The following is a 22,435-nucleotide window of genomic DNA, read 5'->3' as shown; positions in this document are numbered from 1 at the left end:
GCTTGTTATTAAACTTTCATAACTCTAACAAGAGGCAATTCAATTATAACTTATTGTCAAAACAGCTATCATAACCTTGTTTATCAATATGTGGCTCTTTTTGGATTTTCAGAGGATATAGAAATTAAAAATGTCACACAAGAAATATGTTAGGACCGTTGTTTTTGTTTACATCCCTCAAAATGGTCTATGAAGTGATTATCGTTATTATTGTTATGATTATTGTTATTGCAGAGCTGCTTAAAAATGGATTTTAAAAGGCGCAATGGGGGCCCTGCAATGGGCGGGGCTTCACAGGCCAAAAAAGGCAAGCCTAGCACAGAGTGGGAGGATAGCCCCTCCCAGTTTGAAGAGGAACTTGCATTATTTGATGAAATGGACATGGAGGTGGAGTCAGGGGAGGGGCAAGCTGGTCATGACGTCATCCCAGTAGGTGAGTATGTCTTCTGCCTTGTTTTTAATTTGATTTATAGAGCTCTGGAATGTGTCTTAAGGTTGTTGCTAGATCAAATACAGTTGTGATTGGAAGTTAACAAGAATTATTTATATTATTAATAAATTATAAAGATGTAATAATAATAATAATTATCATTATTACTTATTAATTTGATCTGCTCTGGATCCGCCTCCTTCACATCCGCGGTCTGCTTCTCCAGTTAAACTTCACCGCTGGAGACAAAATGTTATGAAATTCATATTATCAGGTGCTCAGACAGACAAAGAGCATTTGTGGAGGTATATACATATTAGTCCATTTTATTCTGAGTGTTTGTGAGGTGTTTCTAAAAAGATATTACTATAAGACAGTTGGTTTTTGTTGTGATTTTGCTTCTGTTTACATTGAGCGCTCCCGCGTTTGTATTTTGACCGCAACTCGCCATGTCGTAGATGTTACCAAGCTCTATTGCAAATATTTTGTGTATATATTTATGTCTGTGTACATACGCGTAAATACTTTTATATGCAAATATATGAATACTAGTGGTATAACGGATCACAAATCTCACAGTCTGGGTCACACTACGGTTTTTGAGTCACGGATTGAACCATTTTCTGGATCAGCAAAAAAGGGAGGAGACAAATGTCATTTGCTTTTTATTTATACAAAAATATTACTGCAAAAACCATTGGTTTCACAAACATTATATAGAGTCTGTAATTGTAATTTAAAAAAAAATCAAGACGATACGAAAAATTATCTTTGCTACTGTTGTTGTGCGGATAACGGTAAATATAGAAATCTAACATCTTGTACAACAGATCATATTTATTACAAATTAACGATTCAACAATTTACACATAAAACTTTATGTTTCAAGTTTAGTGGAATAATTTTGGAAAACCTATTCAGTGACATCATTTTGATGGATGGTTGTCGCCACCTCTTGGTTAAACAATGTAATTACTAATAATTAATGTAGTTAAACATTCACTAGAGTCAAGTTCCATCAGATTTTGATCTTTACCATAAACATCAGTGTTTATATTTGAACTATGAACAGGGGTCTGTTCTTCGTACGTGGATTACTCAATTAACTGGATTTGTTTATTGACAATTACATCAGGAGTAGGTTTATTTCACATAAACAGGATTAGATCGGCTCCTTTCAAGCAAAGCTAATACTGAAAGTATGTACCGATATTTTTAATTATCGATATAAGTTAATTGTAAGTTTAAAACATTATGAAAATAAACTTATGCGTTCTACACTCCGAAATAAAAGTACAAAAACTGTCACGGGGTGGTTCTCCTCAACGGGGTCAAAGAGAACATTTATCAACATGGACCTTTTGGATACAAACACATATTATTTTAAGGTACCGATCCAGCTTTAGTACAGAACAATTACTAGTTGTGTTTGTTTTTTAAAAGGAATAATAATTTATGCAGTCATTCCAATGTTTAGACAGATAATAGCCTATGACGATAATTTGCTGCTTTGCAAAATTTTCAGACACCTTCACCAATATTAAAATGCTTTTTTGATGCAGAATTAATTTAAACAACCAGTTATTACGCCAATTAATCCGCTGTAAAACTGATAAATGTTCTTGACTCATGAATGTGTAAAGCCTGCAACCCATAACAAATGTGGAAAGTTATGGCGTATCATATTTAACAACCTTACATATTTACGTTTACTGCAAATTTAATGTAATTTTGCTCTTGGATTACGGATATTATGGACAATTAAATATTAATTTGAAGAATTAATAAAAATTTGCAAATCATTATCATTTATCATTCATGTTGCGCAGGTTTGAATTGAGATCACAATCTTTTAATGTTTAATGGTGCAGCTTTACACTGAATGCATTAATGCTGGCTAAACAAACAGTGACAGAAAACACCTTTTATTAATATCCTAAGAAAGCGTTTAGGTCCCACCACAACTTTTTCCATCATCATTATATTTTACAGGGAAGCCAAAATGCTTTCATACACGTGATTTGAAGGACGCAGGAGGCGATTTCTGTACACATGCTTTCCAAACTGTGGGTTGTGATCAACTGTAATTCGTTACACCCCTAATGTATACCGTGTTTACCTACTTCTAAATTGCAATTTTTTTCTTTATTCATTTCACTTATTTGTCAAGTTTACTATACAAGTGGACTAATGTAATAGAGTTCAGGGGTGATTTTTGAGCACTGCCTAATTTGTCCCGTGACCCTTGACGTCAGTCTGACCTACCGTCTTTTGCTCAGGTGATTTATTCTCCACTGATCTGAATCCACGCTGGAAAAGGCCTCATGCTTCGCCTCTTCATCCAAAATCAGACACGCTCATCTTCCAGCAGATAGACCTGGATTACTACTTGGGTAATGTGCATTTTCAATACACATACAGTATATACATGTATATGTCCATTCAGATCTGGCCCTCAATGTGCCTTTTTTCCTCTGTTTAGGAGCGGCGGTAGCAGGAATGCCTGGGCAGGTTCAGGGCAAAGTGCCCATAGTGCGCATGTTTGGTGTGACCGACAATGGGAATAGTGTGTGTTGCCATATTCATGGATTCGCCCCATATTTCTATGTTCCTGCCCCTAACGGTAAGCTACCAGAGAACTATTCGGTGCCATTAAGATGTATTAAGCACATTGTTCATTATTACTCAATGTCTCTGTCTCTCTATCAAGATCTCTTTTTTTAATGTTTACTTTTGGGCCTAAATACACAACCTGACAAAAGTCTTTTTGTCGATCCCAGTTGTAAGATCAAAAAATAATAACTTGACTTCTTGTTGATCATTTTGAAAAGAGGAAGAAGGTCTATTTTTCTGATGAATCATCTGTTGAGCTGCATTCCAATCATCACAAATACTGCAGAAGACCCATTGGAACCCACATAGACCCAAAATTCTCACACAAATCAGTCAAGTTTCATGAAGGAAAAATCATGGTTTGGGGTTACATTCAGTATGGAGGCGTGCAAGAGATCTGCAGAGTGGATGGCAAAACCAACAGCCTGAGATATCAAGACATTTGTGCTGCCCATTACATTACAAACCACAGGAGAGGGCAAATTCTTCATTAGGATAGCGCTCCTTCTCATACTTCAACCTCCACATCAAAGCCCCTGAAAGCGAAGTAAGTCAAGGCGCTTTAGGATTGGCCAGCCCAGTCACCAGATATGAACATTATTTGGCATGTCTGGGGTAAGATGAAGAAAGCATTGGAGAAAAATCCAAAGAATCTTGATGAACTCTGGGAGTCCTGCAAGAATGCTTTCTTTGCCATTCCAGATGACTTTATTAATAAGAGATTTGAGTCACTGCAGAGATGTATGGATGCAGTCCTCCAAGCTCATGGGGGTCATACACAATATTAATTCTTTTTCCACTGCAGCATGACTTTATATTCTATACTCTACATTATTTCTGTTCAGTGACAAGACTTTTGCCTTAGCAAAGTCAGACCTTACAGTCAATTAAAAATCAAGGCATGATCATATTTTATTTGGCTAAAGTAAGTGTAATCTAGAGGCCCTTGCCTTTCATATGAGCCACTTCTGATAACAAATGATCAACTAGATGTCAAGTTATTATTTGTTGTTCCTAAAACTTACATAGATGACAAGACTTTTGTCAGGTAGTGTCTATAGTTTGAAAAAAAAAAAGTTAATTTTCTCTCAGGTGAAGTTTGAAAGACAAGTCAAAAACAATAGGGCAAAAGTCTTATATCTTAGTTTTTTGGGGCTTGTAGCCTTTCGTTTGAGAGCATAGTTGGCATACAATAAAGCTGGTAGATTAATTGCCACAAACTACAGAAATATGGGGAATAAAGTATAATCATGAGTTTGTTTTAAAAATAAAATGTTTTTAATTGTTTTTTAATTAAAAAACAAACAAATAAAAAAAGGTGAACTTAATGGAACTTAATTATCTCTCTCAAATTAAAATTCAAACTTGCTTCATTGGCATTGCAAATGTTATATATGTATTGCCAAAACATTTGCAACGTTTATATTAAATAGAACATATGAAACCAAATGATAGTAGTGGTGATAATAAATAAATAGTTCCCAGTATGTTTAACAATCATAACAATTTAGGATAAATAAGTAATAATAATAAACAGTTTATTTATCAGACAGCATTTTAATTCTGTGTGTGTGTGTGTTTGTTTGTTTGTTTGTGTATAAGGGCGCACTCACTCTAGGTACAGTTGCATCGAACCGTGCCGAAGCGCACTTGTCCCCTCTCCCCCGATGGTCTGCACTCACATTGGCTGGAGCACGCTTGCATCATCGATGATGCGACTGTTCAGCTTAACACAAGCAGATTCGCTCTCGCTCGGCACAGTGAAGACTGCTTTAGTTATATTGTTTTGTATTATTTTTGGTTGATCGGGATACAGTAATACACAGTCAAATATTTTGCTGAACAGATCCACAGCTTTTGACGCTCATAAATTTTTATAAAAGTCCTTGTGCTGCACGTAATAGGAAATTGTGCAATGAAGTGTTTGTGTCTTTTATAAACTATGAAAGTTTGCGTTAATTGAACAGTAAGAATGATTAATAAATCCACATGAAACAGTCTCTTAAAAGGGACGTTGTGTCTTCAGTTTCACACTCAGGTGCGCTTTGCACTCACTTTACAAGCGTACTGCACCAAAGCCTAACCGAACCGCGCTCAGTCACACATCTTCCAGCTGGGCCAGGACACTCACACTTGTCAAAGGAACCAGGAATTGTGCTTCGAATAGCCTAGTGTGATGCACACCTAAGTACATCACTAAGGTTTTCATTGGTCTCCTCTTGTTGTGATCGGCATCAATGTATTGTGCCGCTAGTAGGATACTAAACTCTCTCTCTGTCTCTCTTCGTCTCAGGGTTTACGAATGCACACTTGGCTGACTTTCAGAGAGAGCTGAATTCTGTGGTGTTGAAGGACATGCGCTCCAATAAAGACAACATAGCAGTCACTGTGCTGGCAGTGGACATCACCAAGAAAGAAAGTAAGCAAGCTTGATGTAAATTTGTGCTCTGTGGTTGGGTTTTCTGTTGTGCAAATTAAGTTTCATGATCCCAATTGCCTTTATTTGATCAAAAATGCAGTAAATGAAGTGTCATCACATATCACAATAATTAAACAGTTTCTATTTGAATAGATTTTAAATTGTAATTTGTTTATGTGGTTTAGAGCTGAATACTCAGCATTGTGACTCTAAAGTTCAGTGGCACACCAACTTTCAGAAATCATTCTAGTAAACTGATGTTGCTTGAGTTATACATATTTTTTTTTTCTAATTATCAAATTTGAAAGTGAAAGTGCTGCCTAAAAGTCCTTTGATGAATGGGAAGCTAAAATAAAGCGGTTGTTTTGTAACTTCATTCAAGTTTTTACTTACCCTTTGTTTATGTTTATGTTATTAATTCTGAATGAATCCGTCTTTCGTGTTTTTTTTTTTTTTAGGTATGTATAATTACCATGGAAACAAACCTCATGACTTCCTGCGCATCACCATGGCCATGCCACGTCTGGTCGCCCCAGCGAAGCGTCTCCTGGAGCAGGGTTTTAAATTTGCCAACTTCGCCACTCAGAGCTACCAGGCCTTTGAAGCAAACATCGACTTCGAGATCAGGTTTGTGTTTATTTCATATTTCTGCTCATGATGTGTGATTGGTTTTGTGCTTTTTATTCCTATTTATTCTACGTGCATGTGACGACAGGTTCATGGTAGACAGCAATGTGGTTGGTTGCTGCTGGATTGAGCTTCCTAAAGGGAAATACCAGCTGAGGGAGGAGAGGAGGGAAGGACAGACTGACTCTAAATATCCGGGAAAGGTAAAAAAGAGAATTTAATCACTTTTGGTGTTTGAGTAATCGATTAAAGTGTTTCTCGTAGGTTTACACCTATAGGGGGAGTTTCTTGCTACCAAAAATGAAAGATTTTATGGCGTCTTTCCTTAAAATTGGCAGCAATGTTTGCTGTCTCTATAGGCAAATTACTGGGAAATTTCGAGCACTAAATTATTTATATGGATTCTTATCTGTACTAGTCTTGATTATTATTAATGAATTTAATTACTTTGCATTTGTTTAGCAAATTTCTATATTAAGGCTGATTTATACTTCTGCATTAAGTGATTGGAGTGACCGACGAGGCATGCCTTGCACGTAGTCTTGTATTAGTTGTGTATTTATAATTCTGCTCGCTGTTGTGTTGCTCTGCAATAACACTTCCGAGACACTAGCCGGCAGTAGGTTTTTATGTTTTTATGTGTCGAGTTTCTTCGCGGGTGTTTTTTTTTTCTATTTTCTGAACGCTACAAGTAGCTAAAACTTGCTCATTCAGAGGAGGGAACCGGCAGACATGCAACAACTTTAAATCATAAGGTAAACACAAAACAAAATTCTTCATCTGGAGCTCCTTCACGGGACTCAACACTTGGTAACAATCGCTCCATTGGGCTCGTGGCTCTCAGCACCGCCCACGCTGGTCACAGCTGTCAAGTCGACCAATAACAAAGTTTGCAATCACAACATTTTTGGAGAGGTGCATGTCAGCGGCAGCCACGGCAAGGCCTATGTGACCATGCACAGGCTGCGCCGGAGCATACGAGCAGAAGTACAAATCAGTCTTAATGAAAGCTGAGCTGCTTTTTTTATTCTGTATTCTCACTATAAATGAAATGGACTATTAAAAGTCTGATGTATCAAATATTTCTTCTGATTTCCATCTGGTGGACACAACTTATTTTATGACGCAGTGCACATCTCACTTGTGGAAGCGGCGTGCATTGGAGCAGAATTTTATCATATACAGTAGACAAAAATGACATGCCATCTTGCAAATAAGATAAATAACATGAGGCCGTTTTGATTGTTTGATAAAATAACAAATAAATAATTTGATAATAAAGTAAAATAAATAAATTAATAATAATAAATTATTATAAATTTGCAAATAACTTATAAAAAAATTGTAGACCTGGGGCCTTTACCATGAAGCCAGTTAGCTTTCTAGCCAGTTAAGTTTCAGTTTAGTTGGCACCACTTCTGGGGTTAGGTTCCATGAAGGTATCTCATCTTGGCTCAGCTGCTCCATAATACTATGGCAACAACGAGTAATTAAAGCCAAGCCGAATCAAGTGTGTTTGGTTAAGAAGACATGGTAAATGTGCAGAGCTGGTGGGCCTCCTAGAACATGGTTGAGAAACACTGTTTTAGGTAAACACTGGTAATTCATGTTATCTAAGGCCCCGTTTACACTAATGCGTTTTAGTTTGAAAACGCATAAGTTTTGCTACGGTTACGCCATCCGTCCACACTACGCCGGAGTTCTCGAGCGCCAAAACGGAGCGTTTCGAAAACGCTGGAGAGGTCGTTTTCATTCTGAAACGCTGCTGCTCCGTCTCAGTGTGGATGATGGAAAACGGAGACATCTGAAAACGGAGGCGGGGCTACTGACATTCGCCTCTCTGATTGGGGCTTTTCCTCAATATTAAGTAGCCTAACACACACAGTACAGTCCTGCATCTTCTCTGTGTAAGTTCAGACTTCGCAAGTTTGATCAAGGCTGCAGTCTCTTCTTCTCAGTTTGATATGGAAAACAGACCATACTGAGGACACGGGTAAATCTTCAAAGAGAACAGAGTACTTTATAACTTCATTCACATCACCCTGGCTACGTTGTTTCACTTTCTCAACAATAAAATGTAAACATGATTTAAGGAACTGCCTATTTTCATTTTAATATTAACAACTAAACAGACAGCAGAAATGTTGAGGCGCCGTGCTGCATATATGAGCGTCATCTTCACTGTGTGCATATCTATAACAAAACGGAGCCTATAACAACTGTCTCCTTTCAATTTTAGTGAAAATACGAAACACAGCCTCTCTTTTGCTGAATATCAGTTTTGATAATCGATAATGGCCATTATAAAAGTATAACATACAATAAGTTTATACATTATAGGAAATAAAGGCAAGCGATCAGTCAATATACAGAATGTACGTGCTTACATTAATCATTAACTTATCTTTGCGCTCAGCCAAAACACGTTACCTGAGAACAAGTAATAGATTCCAATGTCAGGGAATATGTCGTTAGATAAAGACAACAAGATGAATGAAATATCACGTTTAATAAATATAGTGAGATTAGATCCAGCGGGAGATGCTTGATGAGAAGTTCGACTAGCACAGCTCTCATCTGGGTAGTTTGGCTGCAGCGCTTGCCTGAGAGTGTGTGTGTGGTCACGTGATGTGCTTTTTCAGCATTTTGGTGTGGACGGAGAGCAGTTCAGAAACGCTGGGTAAAACGCGAGTGTGGACGCGGATCGTTTTCATTCTAAAACGCCGTTTTAAAACTAAAACGCACTAGTGTAAACGGGGCCTAAAACAGTGTCTTAACCACATTCCTGGGGGCCCACCAGCTCTGCACATTTACCATGTCTTTTTAACCAAACACACCTGATTCAGATCATCAGCTAATCATAGCATAGACTGAAAGTCCTGAAGTCGGTGTGACAAAGGAGACATCCAAAACATGCTGTGTTGGTGGACCCCAGGAACGTGGTTGAGAAACTGGACTTAAAACACATGTGCAAACTAAACTAAATCCTAACTGGCTAGCCAGCTAATCCAGCTCCATGGGTTATGCTTTAATTCTGTAAAAAGGAACTTTTAAATGATTTATGTTCTTTATGATATGATTTAGCGCTATATTAAGACAATAAAATGAAATAGCTTGACCTTTCAAAGAGGGTGAGGGGATACCATTTTGGGAGCGTGGCGCCTCCTAATACAGTGGTAGTGTACAACATTGACCTGGTAATCACCTGTTGTGTGTTTGATTTGTCTGTCTCTCAGGTTTCCTTGTGTCAGTATGAGGTGGACGTGGCGTGGGACAGTCTGATCAGTCATCCCGCTGAAGGAGAATGGCAGAGAATCGCTCCACTCAGAGTCCTCAGCTTTGATATCGAGTGTGCTGGCAGAAAAGGTGTGTTAGTGTAGTATTAGCTCAATATTTCTGCTAGAATTGTTTGGATCAGTTCTTAAGTACCAGACAAGTAAGTGTAGTAAATCTCTGTATGTATATACATAAAATACATATATATATATATATATATATATATATATATATATATATATATATATATATATAAAATACATATATATATAAAATACATATATATATATATATATATATATATAAAATACATATATATATATATAAAATACATATATATATATATATATATATAAAATACATATATATATATATAAAATACATATATATATATATATATATATATATATATATATATATATATATAAAATATATATATATATATAAAATACGTACATATATATATATATATATATATATATATATATATATATAAAATACACACACATATATATATATATATATATATATATATATATATATATATATATATATATATATATATATATACACATATGCTAAAACTGAAACCATATATTGTGCAGTCCTAATTTAGTCCTAATTTAGTATTATGTCTTATTATTCATTCATTCCTCTTTAGCTTAGTCCCGTCTTTATTAGGGGTTGCCACAGCGGAATGAACCGCCAACTATTCTAGCATATGTTTTATGCAGCGAATACCCTTCCAGCTGCAACCCAGTATTGGGAAACACTAATACACTTATTCACACACACACACACATACACTACGGACAATTTTATTTACCCAATTCACTTACAGCACATGTCTTTTGACTGTGGGGGAAACCAGAGCACCCGGAGGAAACCCACGTGAACATAGGGAGAACATGCAAACTCCACACAGAAATGCCATCTGACCCAGCCGGGGCTTAAATCAGCAACCTTCTTGCTGTTTGGCTACAGTGCTGACCACTGAGCCACCGTGCCACCCTTGTGTTTTATAATCATGTAATCATGACTGTGTGTTCCAGGTGTGTTTCCGGAGCCGGAGGTCGACCCTGTGATTCAGATCGCCTCTATGGTGCAGCGTCAGGGAGAGAAGGAACCGTTTATTCGGACAGTCTTCACCTTGCAGAGCTGTGCCAGTATAGTGGGCTCTCAGATTCTCTGCTTCACCCAGGAGAAACTAATGCTGCAGGTGCACCATCACAGATTCTCACTGCTACTCTTAAAGGGACAGTTCATCCAAAAATGAAAATTCATCATTTACTCACCCTTTACTTGTTCCAAACCAGTTTGTGTTTCTTTCTTCTGTTGGACACAAAAGGAGATAGTTTCAAAAAATGCCACTCATTGACTTCCATGGTATTTAAATTGGTAAGTAAATTGCTACCAACCTTCTTTATCATATTTTGCATTCAACTGAAGAAAGAATCTCATCAAGGTTTAAAAGCACTTGAGGGAGAGTAAATTTTGAGGTAATTTTAATTTTGGGGTGAACCATGCCTTTAAGGCTATGATGTAATCATCATTCTTTAATTGTTTTGTTTAGGTGTAAAAATAAGTTGGAAATGTATTTTCTGAAGTAAATCATTGACAGATTGAGAGCCATGTATGGATTTACATGTAAATATGCGATAATAAAATAAACAAGACCAAAAATATAGAGAGAGAAAACAGCAGTTAAGAAAGCATCTGCAACTGAGAAAAGTATAAATCACTTCACTTTTGGGTAATATTTATATTAATATATGTATTTATTATGTGGGAAACAGTGTCAGTGTTGCTTTAATTTAAACTTACATTCACTTTATACTATAAAGCTGCTTTTCCTTGATGGACTAAGGAGGAGTGAGTTAAAAGTTTGTATGGGTGAATGAAAATTTAAAGCTGTTTTAACTTTTACAGAAAATACACAGGAGAATGCTTTGAAATTAACTTTTTGTCCTGATTTAATATGAAATCATCAGTATTTTTTCCAACTTTCAAAATAATGTTACCTTTAAAAGAAAATTTGTCTTTAATGAAAATACAGATGGAGATAACAAAAAAAAAAACCTTTAGTGCTTGACTCATGTTTTTGTGACTTGTCAGGACACAAGCTTATATAATGACATGGTTATGCGACAGGTATTGAAGGTGACTTATGAGGACACATCCCTATTTTTTCCAAACGACTTGAAAATACAGAAAGAGTTTATTATTATTTTATTTTAATTTTCCTATTTTTTTTTTTTTGGGTTTAAAGATAGGGCGATAGAAAAGGCAGTTTGTACGGTATAAAATAAATGGAAACCTATGGGATGTCCGCACAGTTCACAAAATCAGACCTGTGTGTGTGTTTATAATTAATAAAATGTATATGTGTGATTAATAGAGTTGGGCTGAGTTCATGAGGACTGTGGACCCTGACATCATCACTGGCTACAATATCCAAAACTTTGACCTTCCATATCTCCTCAACAGAGCTGCAACCTTAAAGGTAATTCTATCTTTTACACAAAAACAGTACATATTACAGGACTTATTTTTCACCAATATTTAGGGTCTAAATTTTAAATACTTTATATTGAGCAGTTGACAATTTCTGAAAATAAATAATGTACATGAAAAATATTTTTAAAGACACTTTATTAAAAGTTTTATTTATTAAATTTTATTTAAACGGGACCTATTATGCAAAAATCACTTTTATAAGAGGTTTAAACGCATTTAAAGCTCCGCCCTGTTTTGAAAGGAGCACAATCTCATTTGAATTTAAAGCAACAGTCACAAAAACAGCACAGTTAGGGTCAAAGGCTAAGGCCTGTGTTTATGGGGTGTTTTGAGATGAAGCTTCACATACACACTCTAGGAATTTCAGTGACTTATTTTACATTTTGTTAAAAGGGACATAGTAGGTCATCTTTAAAATAAGCAACTACTAATCAGTCCCTTCATTTGATTAATAGCCAATCCAGCGAATTAATAAAGACTTGGAAGTGGTCTCTTAAAGCGTTTTAGTTTCAGAGAAGGCTGATCAATAATGATGTACTTGGGCCACTCATGTCTGTTTTCATAGGTGAATATGTTCCCGTATCTGGGCCGTGTGTGGGGCTGTAAATCAGTTCTGAAGGACTCCAGCTTCCAGAGCAAGCAGATGGGCCGCAGAGAGAACAAAACCATCAATATGGAGGGACGTGTGCAGTTTGACCTGCTGCAGGTGCGCATCTAAACTCACTTCCTTCAGATCCGCTCATGCTAAGACTTACAGTTTTTTCTGTGTTCTGCAGGTGCTGCTCAGGGATTACAAACTGCGCTCTTACACACTAAACGCCGTCAGTTTCCATTTTCTGCAGGAGCAGAAGGAGGATGTGCAGCATTCGATCATCACAGACCTACAGGTGCAGACAATCACATTTCTGTCCTATATACACTCACACAGTGGGTGCAGAAAGCATTCAGACCTCCTTAATTTTTTCTTTGTTATATTGCAGCCATTTACTAAAATCATTTAAGTTCAATAATTATTTTCCTCATTAATGTACACACAGCACCCCATATTAGTGATGGGTCGTTCATGAACGATTCGTTCATTATGAACAAATCTTCAATATGACTCGGGAACTATGAGTCCTCTTAGGGAGTGATTCGTTCATCCGCGCGTGCGCACATTTGTTCAGGTATCGTTAATTTCAAGTCTTCATCACATTAGCAGAAGCCAATCATATGCATTTAGAGCCGGAAAAAGAATTTATCCGCTCACCTCTCGTCCCCTATCGCGTCTGAGTCATTCGTTCCTCACGGGCCAATCATACGCGCTTAGAGCCGGAAAAAGAATTAATCCGTTCATCTCTCGAGTCATCTATCGGGTCATGTCACTCGTTCCTCACTGGCCAATCATACACGTTTAGAACCGGAAAAAGAATTGAACCGTTCATCTCTCAAGTCCTTGGGTTTGAGTCATTCTCTCACGTGATGAACGAACGATCATGGCTCCAATCAGCTTATACTGTGCATTGGTTAAGATTATATGTGATTGTCAGTGTAACGTAAATGAACCCGTGACATTTAAAGACATGAAGAGGTGAGCTGAGCAAAGAGACAACAATACCTTCATAGAGAAAAGAGCAGGTAAACATTGAGTTATTATTTTCTCCTTCTTATATTCTATTTATGACTTATTTGTCGTGCAATCAACCTTTTGAGCTGTGTTTGGAAGCAATTCGTAACGTTTTAATAATATTTTGACAAATTGAACCAAATGAACGAAATGACTCGAAAAAAGATTTGTTCATCTTGATGAACGAGACTCAAAGATCCGAGTCAGTAAAATGATCCGAACTTCCCATCACTACCCCATATTGACAGAAAAACACAGAATTGTTGACATTTGTGCAGGTTTATTAAAAAAGAAAAACCGAAATATCACATTGTCCTAAGTATTCAGACCCTTTGCTCAGTAATTAGTAGAAGCCTCCTTTTGATCTAGTACAGTCATGAGTCTTAAAAAAGATGCGACAAGTTTCTTCACATCTGGATTTGGGGATTTTCTGCTGTTCTTCTTGTAGATCTCTTTTAAAATGAATATATTTTCTGTGGGATACTTTATAATAATGTATGTGTGCTTTAACAGTTGATTAGTCAGTACTGGAGCTAACAAAAACACTTACGATAACGGTCCAAAGATTTGTACTCCCTAATCTATAAGTTAGGGAAAATCTTACATAGCAATGTAAAAAAAAAAAAAAGGAAAAATTGAGAGAAACCAAAATACCACAAATTTAAGCTGAAATTTTGTAGTTTGTAATTTATTTAGCAATATTTGACTTAAATTAATTTTAAATCTTTCTTTTTCTAAAACTGTTTGGTAACTAAAATGCTATTTAAAAAAATGTCTGTTTGATAAATCGACTTTGTTCAAATGCACCAAAGTATACAGCCTGGGAAATTTATAAAAATATCTTCATTTATTAAAATGGGGTGTATTCATTTATGCTATATATACAGTATATAAACACATTTGCATGTTTCATAAAATATTTTAATATTGAATAATACTTTATTCAAATATATTTCATATCTCCATTTGATTTATTCAATGATTCAATAGCCCTTTTCACAAAGCGATACCGGTAAATATCCGGAAAATTACTGCAACGACTTTACCGGTTAAGTGCTGTTTACACAGGCAAGAACGTTACGAGATATTTCCAGAAAAGACCGTTTACACAACCATTCCAAAATACCAGTAAATTCTGACATCATTAAACAAAAGTGACCTCTAAACGGCTGCGCTTGTATTTGTAAACATTTGACTACATTACAAACCCTGTGGATGGATAAGTATTGTGAACAACTTCGATAAAAACATATTGAGGAACACTTTCGCATATCGAGATGTACATAATATGTGTGTGTGTGTGTGCTGGTGCTCACCGGCTGCTTCACGTGCACACACGTCAAGCAACTGAAGGAAGCAGAGCTTGAAGGTAAAAAAAACAGCATTTCATCATTAGCATTTTATCGAAATTTTTTTCCAGAGTTGAAATTAAGAAGGAACATGGAAATGTTATCTGACTAACATCTAGCAGCAAAATTTGTCAGGAAAAATGCTTTTATATAAAGAGTGCAAAGGTGATTGTGTCTGAATGTTCTGAGTAGACATCTCATATAAGCGTGTTCTAGATGTGAACTCGCTCTTTCCGGCAATATTTCTTCTGCGCTCTCACAGAGCAGCATTCTGGTAAATTACTAGTAATGTTACAACTTCTCTTTCTGGAAAATAGCCGGAATGAATTTACCACTATTTTCAAAAAGGGCCTGTTCACACATACAGACCTTTCCGGAAAATTAATTTAAATGGTAAATTTCCGGAAAGGTCTGTATGTGTGAAAGGGGCTATTGACTCCCTCATAAAGACTTTGCATCATTCATTACTGGATGTATCAGCATTTTTCAAAAATCACTTGAATCAATTATTTAATCACATAACATTTTTTAATTGCTTACAGGTCACAGATGTTTTAGCAAAATACATTTATACATTTCATTTGAAGTGTCAAGTTGCTTTTAAGAGGTGATTTTGATAATGTTGCTTTTATGCCAGTACTTAATCTGAATGAATGAACTGATAATCTGAATTTTGAATTAAAGATCCCGTGAAATTAAAATAAAAATTTTTAGATGCACGTTTTTAAGATATCTATTAGCTAGTGTGCTCCAAAACAATGATTAAATTTGCGTTTAGAAAATGCAAAACCGATTTATACATGTAAAGCTTGCAGTTTGTCACTTCCGCCAAAATGGATCAAGTATTTTTTTTTACATCACCTCATACCTCAGATTCTCATCAAATCTTGACCAATCAAATGCTCTCTAGTATCTGACATGCCCCGCCCCCTTCAAGATGCTTTTCTTTTGATTTTCATTTAGTGCGCTTGAGCTCAACCACTTTCACTGGCAGAGCAGTGATAAAACAAAATCTATTGGCTGTTTTTAAAGGGGAGGAGCTACTTGATGTCCCACCCTCTTAATTTTTTTTTAGCTGAGATTATGCCAATGTGCTTTTAATTTGATAATGTGTTTTTGCAGGATAATGTATAGGTCATAGAAGAGTGACAAAGGTTTTAATTATTTTATTATCTGTTAATTTGAAAAACCTTGTTAAATTTAACTCCTTTGTTTTTCTTTTTTGCTTGATTTATTTATTTTTTACTTTTGTATTATTGTAATTATGCCATAAAGATATATTTGAATGATAACATGCAGTTAACTAACTTGCCTGCCTCTCTTGATTGTTGTTTAGAATGGGAATGAGCAGACACGCAGGCGTTTGGCCGTATACTGTCTGAAGGATGCGTATCTGCCCCTGCGTTTGCTGCAGAAGTTGATGTGTGTCATTAACTACATGGAAATGGCCAGAGTCACCGGAGTTCCCCTGACGTACCTGCTTTCTCGCGGACAGCAGATTAAAGTGGTTTCACAGCTCCTCAGACAGGTCTGCTCTGGTAACTCTGTAGCATGGTAATGTGACAAACGTAGCCGATGGTTTGCTTTAATATGTCTTTTGTGGCTTGGTTATTGTTTTATATGAAGGCTATGAAGCAGGATCTGGTGATGCCGGTGGTGAAGACTGAGGGAGGGGAGGACTACACCGGAGCCACTGTCATTGAACCAGAGAAAGGGTTTGTGCGCTCTACTTTGGTGATCGGAATAAATACAAAAATTGTGAAAACATTCTTGACAGGAAGCTTTTATCTAAAAGTGTACCATATACTACTGAAGCTGTGGCACAAAAATCATTTGAAAAATCGTTCCTGCATTAATTTTGCTCTTGGCTTTTAACAGCAGATGGCCTTTAAGGCTGGTTTTTAAACTGCAGATGGTGCTCTGGGTTAGTGTTTAACTGCAGATGGCATTCTATGCTAGTTTTTAAAGCCTGGTTTATACTTCTGCATCAAGTGACCGGTGTAACCCACAGCGCATGCAACGCGCGCAGCTGTGCATTTATACTTCTGCGCGCTGTCTCTGTCAGTCTGCATTAACACTTCCGAAACGCTAGTTGGCAGTGAGGTGTAAATGTTCCTCTGTGTCGAGTTTCTTCGCTGTTGTTTTGCTTTTCCTGAACACTTCCGGGATGTACAAGTGGCTCAAACTCGCTCATTTTGAGGCAGGAACCGGCGGACGTGAAACAACTTTAACTATGAGGTAAACACAAAACAAAACTTTCCATCCGGAGCTCCTTCACGGGACTCCACACTAGTAAACAATCGCTCCATCAGGCTCGTACCATTCACGCGGCTCTTGGTCCCGCCCAGACTCGTCAGTGCTACCAAGCTGACCAATCACAGAGCTTGCGCTACGCATCGTTGCAACGTGTAGTTACATTTTTTTAGAGGGGCACGTCAGCGACGCCGACGGCCATGGCGAAGGTCTATGCGTCAGCGCTGTAGCATACGCCGGCGTTTGACGCAGAAGTATAAATCAGCCTTAACAGCAAATGGTACTTTAGGCTCGTTTTTTAAAAGCAAATGGCGCTCTAGGCTAGTTTTTAACAGCAGATGGTCCTCTAGGCTAGTTTTTTTTTACAGCAAATAATGCTAGTTATTTATATGCTAGTTAAATGCTAGTTATTTATATAGGCTAGTTATATATTCTAGTTATATAGGCTAGGTTTTTATATGCTGGTTTAATGCTAGTTATTTATATAGGTTAGTTAAAGGCTAGTTATATAGGCTAGTTATTTATATGCTAGTTTAATGCTAGTTGTTTACATAGTTAGTTATATAGGCTAGTTTTAACAGCATTTGGTGCTCTAGGCTAGTTTTGACAACAGATGATTTTTAACAGCAGATGGTCCTCTAGGCTAGTTTCTAACAGCAAATGGTCCTTTAGGCTAGTTTTTTTACAGCAAATAATGCTAGTTATTTATATGCTAGTTAAATGCTAGTTATTTATATAGGCTAGTTATATATTCTAGTTATATAGGCTAGGTTTTTATATGCTGGTTTAATGCTAGTTATTTATATAGGTTAGTTAAAGGCTAGTTATATAGGCTAGTTATTTATATGCTGGTTTAATGCTAGTTGTTTATATAGTTAGTTATATAGGCTAGTTTTAACAGCATTTGGTGCTCTAGGCTAGTTTTGACAACAGATGATTTTTAACAGCAGATGGTCCTCTAGGCTAGTTTTTAACAGCAGATGTTCCTCTAGGCTAGTTTCTAACAGCAGATGGTCCTCTAGGCTAGTTTTTTACAGCAAATAATGCTAGTTATTTATATGCTAGTTGTTTATATAGTTAGTTATGTATTCTAGTTATATAGGCTAATTGTATAGGGTAGTTATTTATATGCTAGTTTAATGCTAGTTATTTATATAGTTAGTTATATAGGCTAGTTATTTATATGCTAGTTTAATGCTAGTTATTTATACAGTTAGTTATATAGGCTAGTTTTAGGCTAGTTTTTAACAGCATTTGGTGCTCTATGCTAGTTTTGACAACAGATGATTTTAACAGCAGATTTTAGGCTAGATTTTAAACTGCAGATGGCACTCTAAGACACACTACCCAATTATTAAATTGAAGTGAGATGCATTAAATTCACAATTTAATCACAATTCAGAGATTTTAATTAAATTGTTCTCCTGAATTGTCTATTCATCAAATAATTCTGATTTTATGTAAGAGTTTTCAATATTATGTTTTGTTGTGTTTTCTCAATACAAGTTTAATAATCACCATGTACTGCATCATTTAATTTAGTATGTGACTCACAAGTTCTGAAATGGTTTGTTTGTGTTTACAGGTATTACAGTGTTCCTATAGCAACTCTGGATTTCTCCTCTCTGTATCCCTCCATCATGATGGCTCATAACTTATGTTACACTACACTCCTGCAGAAGAGCCAGATTGAAAAACTGGGGTAAGAGTGTGTGTGCATTTTCTAAAGTGTTCAGATACTTTGTTTAAAGTGGTAGTTCACCGCCAAAAAATATAATTTATTTACTTTTTACTCACCCTCAAGTTGTTTTAAATATTTGTTTCTTCTTCTGTTGAACACAAATGCAGATATTTTGAGAAATGTTGGGAACCAGTAGCCTTTATCTTCCATATTAGGAAAAATGGAAGTCAACGGCTACTAGTTTCAAAATATTTTCTTTTGTGTTCAACAGAAGAAAGAAACTTAATTTTGGAGCAAGTGGAGGATGAGGAAATGATGACAATCTTTGAGTGAACTATCCTTTTCAGTGTAAAATTGTATCCATTTTAGTGGTAATGTACTCTGCATTTTTGTGTGTGTTTAGTTTGGGTCCAGATGATTTTATCAAGACCCCCACCGGTGATTTGTTTGTAAAGAGCTCAGTGAGAAAAGGTCTTCTCCCTGAGATCCTGGAAAACCTGCTGAGCGCCAGGAAAAGGTGATCCTTTTAACAATTCTAAAATAATAAGTGTATATAAAGGGTTAGTTTAACAACAACAACAACAACAACAAAGAATCTGCCCATACATATACAGTTGAAGTCAGAATTATTATCCCTCCTGAAATATTAGCCCCCCTTGTATATTTTCCCCCCAGTTTCTGTTAATGAAAAGTTTTTTTTTCTACACATTTGTAAATAAATTAGTTTTAAAAACTCATTTCTAATAATTGATTTCTATTATCTTTGTCAAAATTACAGGACATTATGTTTTACTAGATATTTTTCAAGACACTAGTATTCAGCTTAAAGTGTCATTTAAAGGCTTAACTAGGCAGGTTAGGTTAATTAGGCAAGTCATTGTATAACGATGGTTTGTTTTTAGACAATTGAAAACATGTATAGCTTAAGAGGGCTAATAATATTGACCTTAAAATGGTTTAAAGAAATTTAAAAACTGCTTTTACTCTGGACAAAATAAAACAAATAAGACTTTCTCAACAAGAAAAAGTATTATCGGGAAATACTGCGAAAAATTCCTTGCTCTGATAAACATTATTTGGGAAATATTTGAAAAAGAAAAAAAATCTCTCAGGAGGGTGAATACTTTTGAATTCAACTGTACATATTATTGTACTTATCGATGCATATCAGATGCTGTTTGTTATAATATTCTATAGTATTCTAAGGGAATGTTTTTTATTGCTTTTTTGAATGCATTGAAAATCTACTGCCATCTACTTATATCTAAGGTGTCATCTTTTATCTTAAATGTATATTTTGATTATCATATTTGTTAAAAATGAAAAATCTTAGCACCTCCGGTTCACGTTTGTTTTAACTAAGGGGAAATTTGGTACAAACATAACAAATATAAATAAAGAGAATGAGCAATGCAAATCTCTCAGAAAAGAGCGAAACCACAAATTCAGCTTAAACAGGGTGTCCGCGGGGTCTTAAAAAGTATTAAAAGTTCCATTATGAGAAAATTAAGGCCCTTAAAAGGTATTAAAAAGTCTTGTGTTTTATGTAGTTTTAAATTTTGTTCCAGCCTTGTCCAAAGTGTTAGACTCCAAAAAAGCATAAATATATTTATTTTCCTCCTAATAATAACAACGGTGTGCTCAATCCACGCGATTGGTTTGGGCTGGGCCGTGTCTGGCCAAGCTCAACCGTCTGGGTGATGTCACGCAATTTGCGAGAAACACAGGAAGGTGATGTGACTCTCTCCACATGTAGCGAAACCATAGAGCGAAACAGACGGCAAAATGGGAAAATGTACGTTTGCGTAATCCTGGTTAGAGAAAGTTGAGTTTAAATAGTGGCTGAATCCTGTCGCTGAAAACAACCTCGTTCTTTCAAGTTTGTTTCTTCCGAGCTCATCTGAGTTCTGTTGCATGGTTGTGCTCCATTGATTTATTTAACTACAACTGTTTATTAACAACTGTTTATTAAGTTAAAGGTTTGATACTGATTAGAACTTGAAGTGGCAATCTTGAAATATGGTCTTAAAACATTCTGAGAAGGTCTTTAAAAAGTCTTAAAAAGGTATTGAAATTTCCATTAGGATTCCTGCTTGTACCCTGTTAAATATAAACAATACATTTTGTATGTTTCATTTCTGCATACTATGACAAAGATACTCAGAGATTTGAGACCCACTTGATAACCATTTGTAGCTTTTGTCTTCAAGCCAGCAATCCAGAACCAACAGCCAACCTCCATGTTTTTTCCCATTTTTCAAATGGAGCCCAATCTACGCTTAAAACATCCAGTGATTGTGCTTCCCATGGACATCATGCTATAATAATAATAATAATTCCTTACATTTTATATAGTGCTTTTCTGGACACTCAAAATGCTTTACACATTTTTGGGTGGAATCTCCTCATCCACCACTAGTGTGCAGCATCCACCTGGATGACACTACGGCAGCCATATTGTGCCAGACCGCACAGCACACACTAGCTAATTGGTGGAGAGGAGACAGAGTGATGAAGCCAATTATGATATGGGGATGGTTAGGAGGCCATGATGGACAGATGCCTAGGTTAAACCCCTACTCAGGACATCCTGGGATTTATAACGACCACAGAGAGTAAGGACCTCGGGTTTAACATCTCATCTGAAAGACAACGCTCACTGAGCAGTAAAGAGTCCCCGTCACAATACAAGGGCATTAGGACACACACAGACCAGCGGTTGAGCGCCCCCTACGGGTCTCACTAACACCACTTCCGGCAGCAACCTAGCTTTCCCATGTGTCTCTCATCCAGGTACAGCCCATGCACAGTTCCGCTTAGCTTCAGTGGACGACCATGTGAGAATTGCCGGCATACAAGCTGATTTTTTTAAAATAATTAACTATTAAGAAAGATAAATGATTATTAAAAACAAAACAATCTTGTATAAAGTGCTGTTTCAAGCACTTTATAAAAAATTTAAGCACTTTTCAATCCTTAAAAACACTTTTAAGTGTTTCCAAGGATTTACGAAGCATGTGGTCTTTGTTTTGTTGTCTTTAGGGCAAAGGCAGAGCTGAAGAAAGAGACGGACCCCTTTAAAAAGCAGGTGCTGGACGGAAGGCAGTTGGCTTTGAAGATCAGCGCAAACTCAGTGTACGGCTTCACCGGGGCTCAGGTCGGCAAACTGCCCTGTCTGGAGATCTCACAGGTCAGCCTCAGCACTCACAGCACTGATAAATACCATCAGATGGCTTGATGCAGACGTTCGTGAGGTTTTATTTCCTACCCTTCTTCTGTAGAGCGTCACAGGCTTTGGCCGGCAGATGATTGAACAGACCAAACAGCTCGTGGAATCAAGATACACACTAGATAATGGCTACCAGGCCGATGCAAAGGTATTTATGGTGGCATCAATAGATGATTTAGACTTCATTTGATTAAACATACAAATACATGGTTGCCTGATAACTGATAATTTGTGTTTTAGGTCATCTATGGAGACACAGACTCTGTGATGGTGAAACTGGGTGTTGCAACTGTGCAGGAAGCAATGAATCAGGGAAAGGAGGCTGCTGAATGGGTCTCCTCCCACTTCGTTCCACCAATTAAATTAGAATTTGAGAAGGTAAGCAAATCAGAATTATACAACAAGATTAATTAATTCATTCATTAACTTTTCAGA

General features: G+C 36.5%; 1 protein-coding gene across 2 annotated transcripts in view; it reads left to right on the top strand.

Moving 5' to 3' along the window:
- The window catches only part of pold1 (polymerase (DNA directed), delta 1, catalytic subunit), a 31,451-nt gene that overhangs the window by 996 nt on the left and 8,020 nt on the right, over window positions 1-22,435 (top strand). For both annotated transcript variants that reach the window (NM_001039810.2, XM_087242779.1), the window contains 18 exon segments: window positions 235-433; window positions 2,710-2,823; window positions 2,913-3,053; window positions 5,337-5,462; window positions 5,921-6,089; window positions 6,178-6,292; window positions 9,326-9,455; window positions 10,418-10,584; window positions 11,764-11,868; window positions 12,448-12,588; window positions 12,659-12,769; window positions 16,174-16,365; window positions 16,464-16,552; window positions 18,676-18,792; window positions 19,175-19,288; window positions 21,814-21,961; window positions 22,053-22,148; window positions 22,241-22,378. In NM_001039810.2, the coding sequence (NP_001034899.1) occupies window positions 247-433; window positions 2,710-2,823; window positions 2,913-3,053; window positions 5,337-5,462; window positions 5,921-6,089; window positions 6,178-6,292; window positions 9,326-9,455; window positions 10,418-10,584; window positions 11,764-11,868; window positions 12,448-12,588; window positions 12,659-12,769; window positions 16,174-16,365; window positions 16,464-16,552; window positions 18,676-18,792; window positions 19,175-19,288; window positions 21,814-21,961; window positions 22,053-22,148; window positions 22,241-22,378 (2,400 nt within the window). In that variant the 5' untranslated portion in view covers window positions 235-246.

Source organism: Danio rerio, chromosome 3 (genome assembly GCF_052040795.2).
Source record: "Danio rerio strain M-AB ecotype USA chromosome 3, GRCz13ab, whole genome shotgun sequence".
Taxonomy (NCBI): domain Eukaryota; kingdom Metazoa; phylum Chordata; class Actinopteri; order Cypriniformes; family Danionidae; genus Danio; species Danio rerio.
This window is presented reverse-complemented; position numbering and strand designations above follow the sequence as displayed.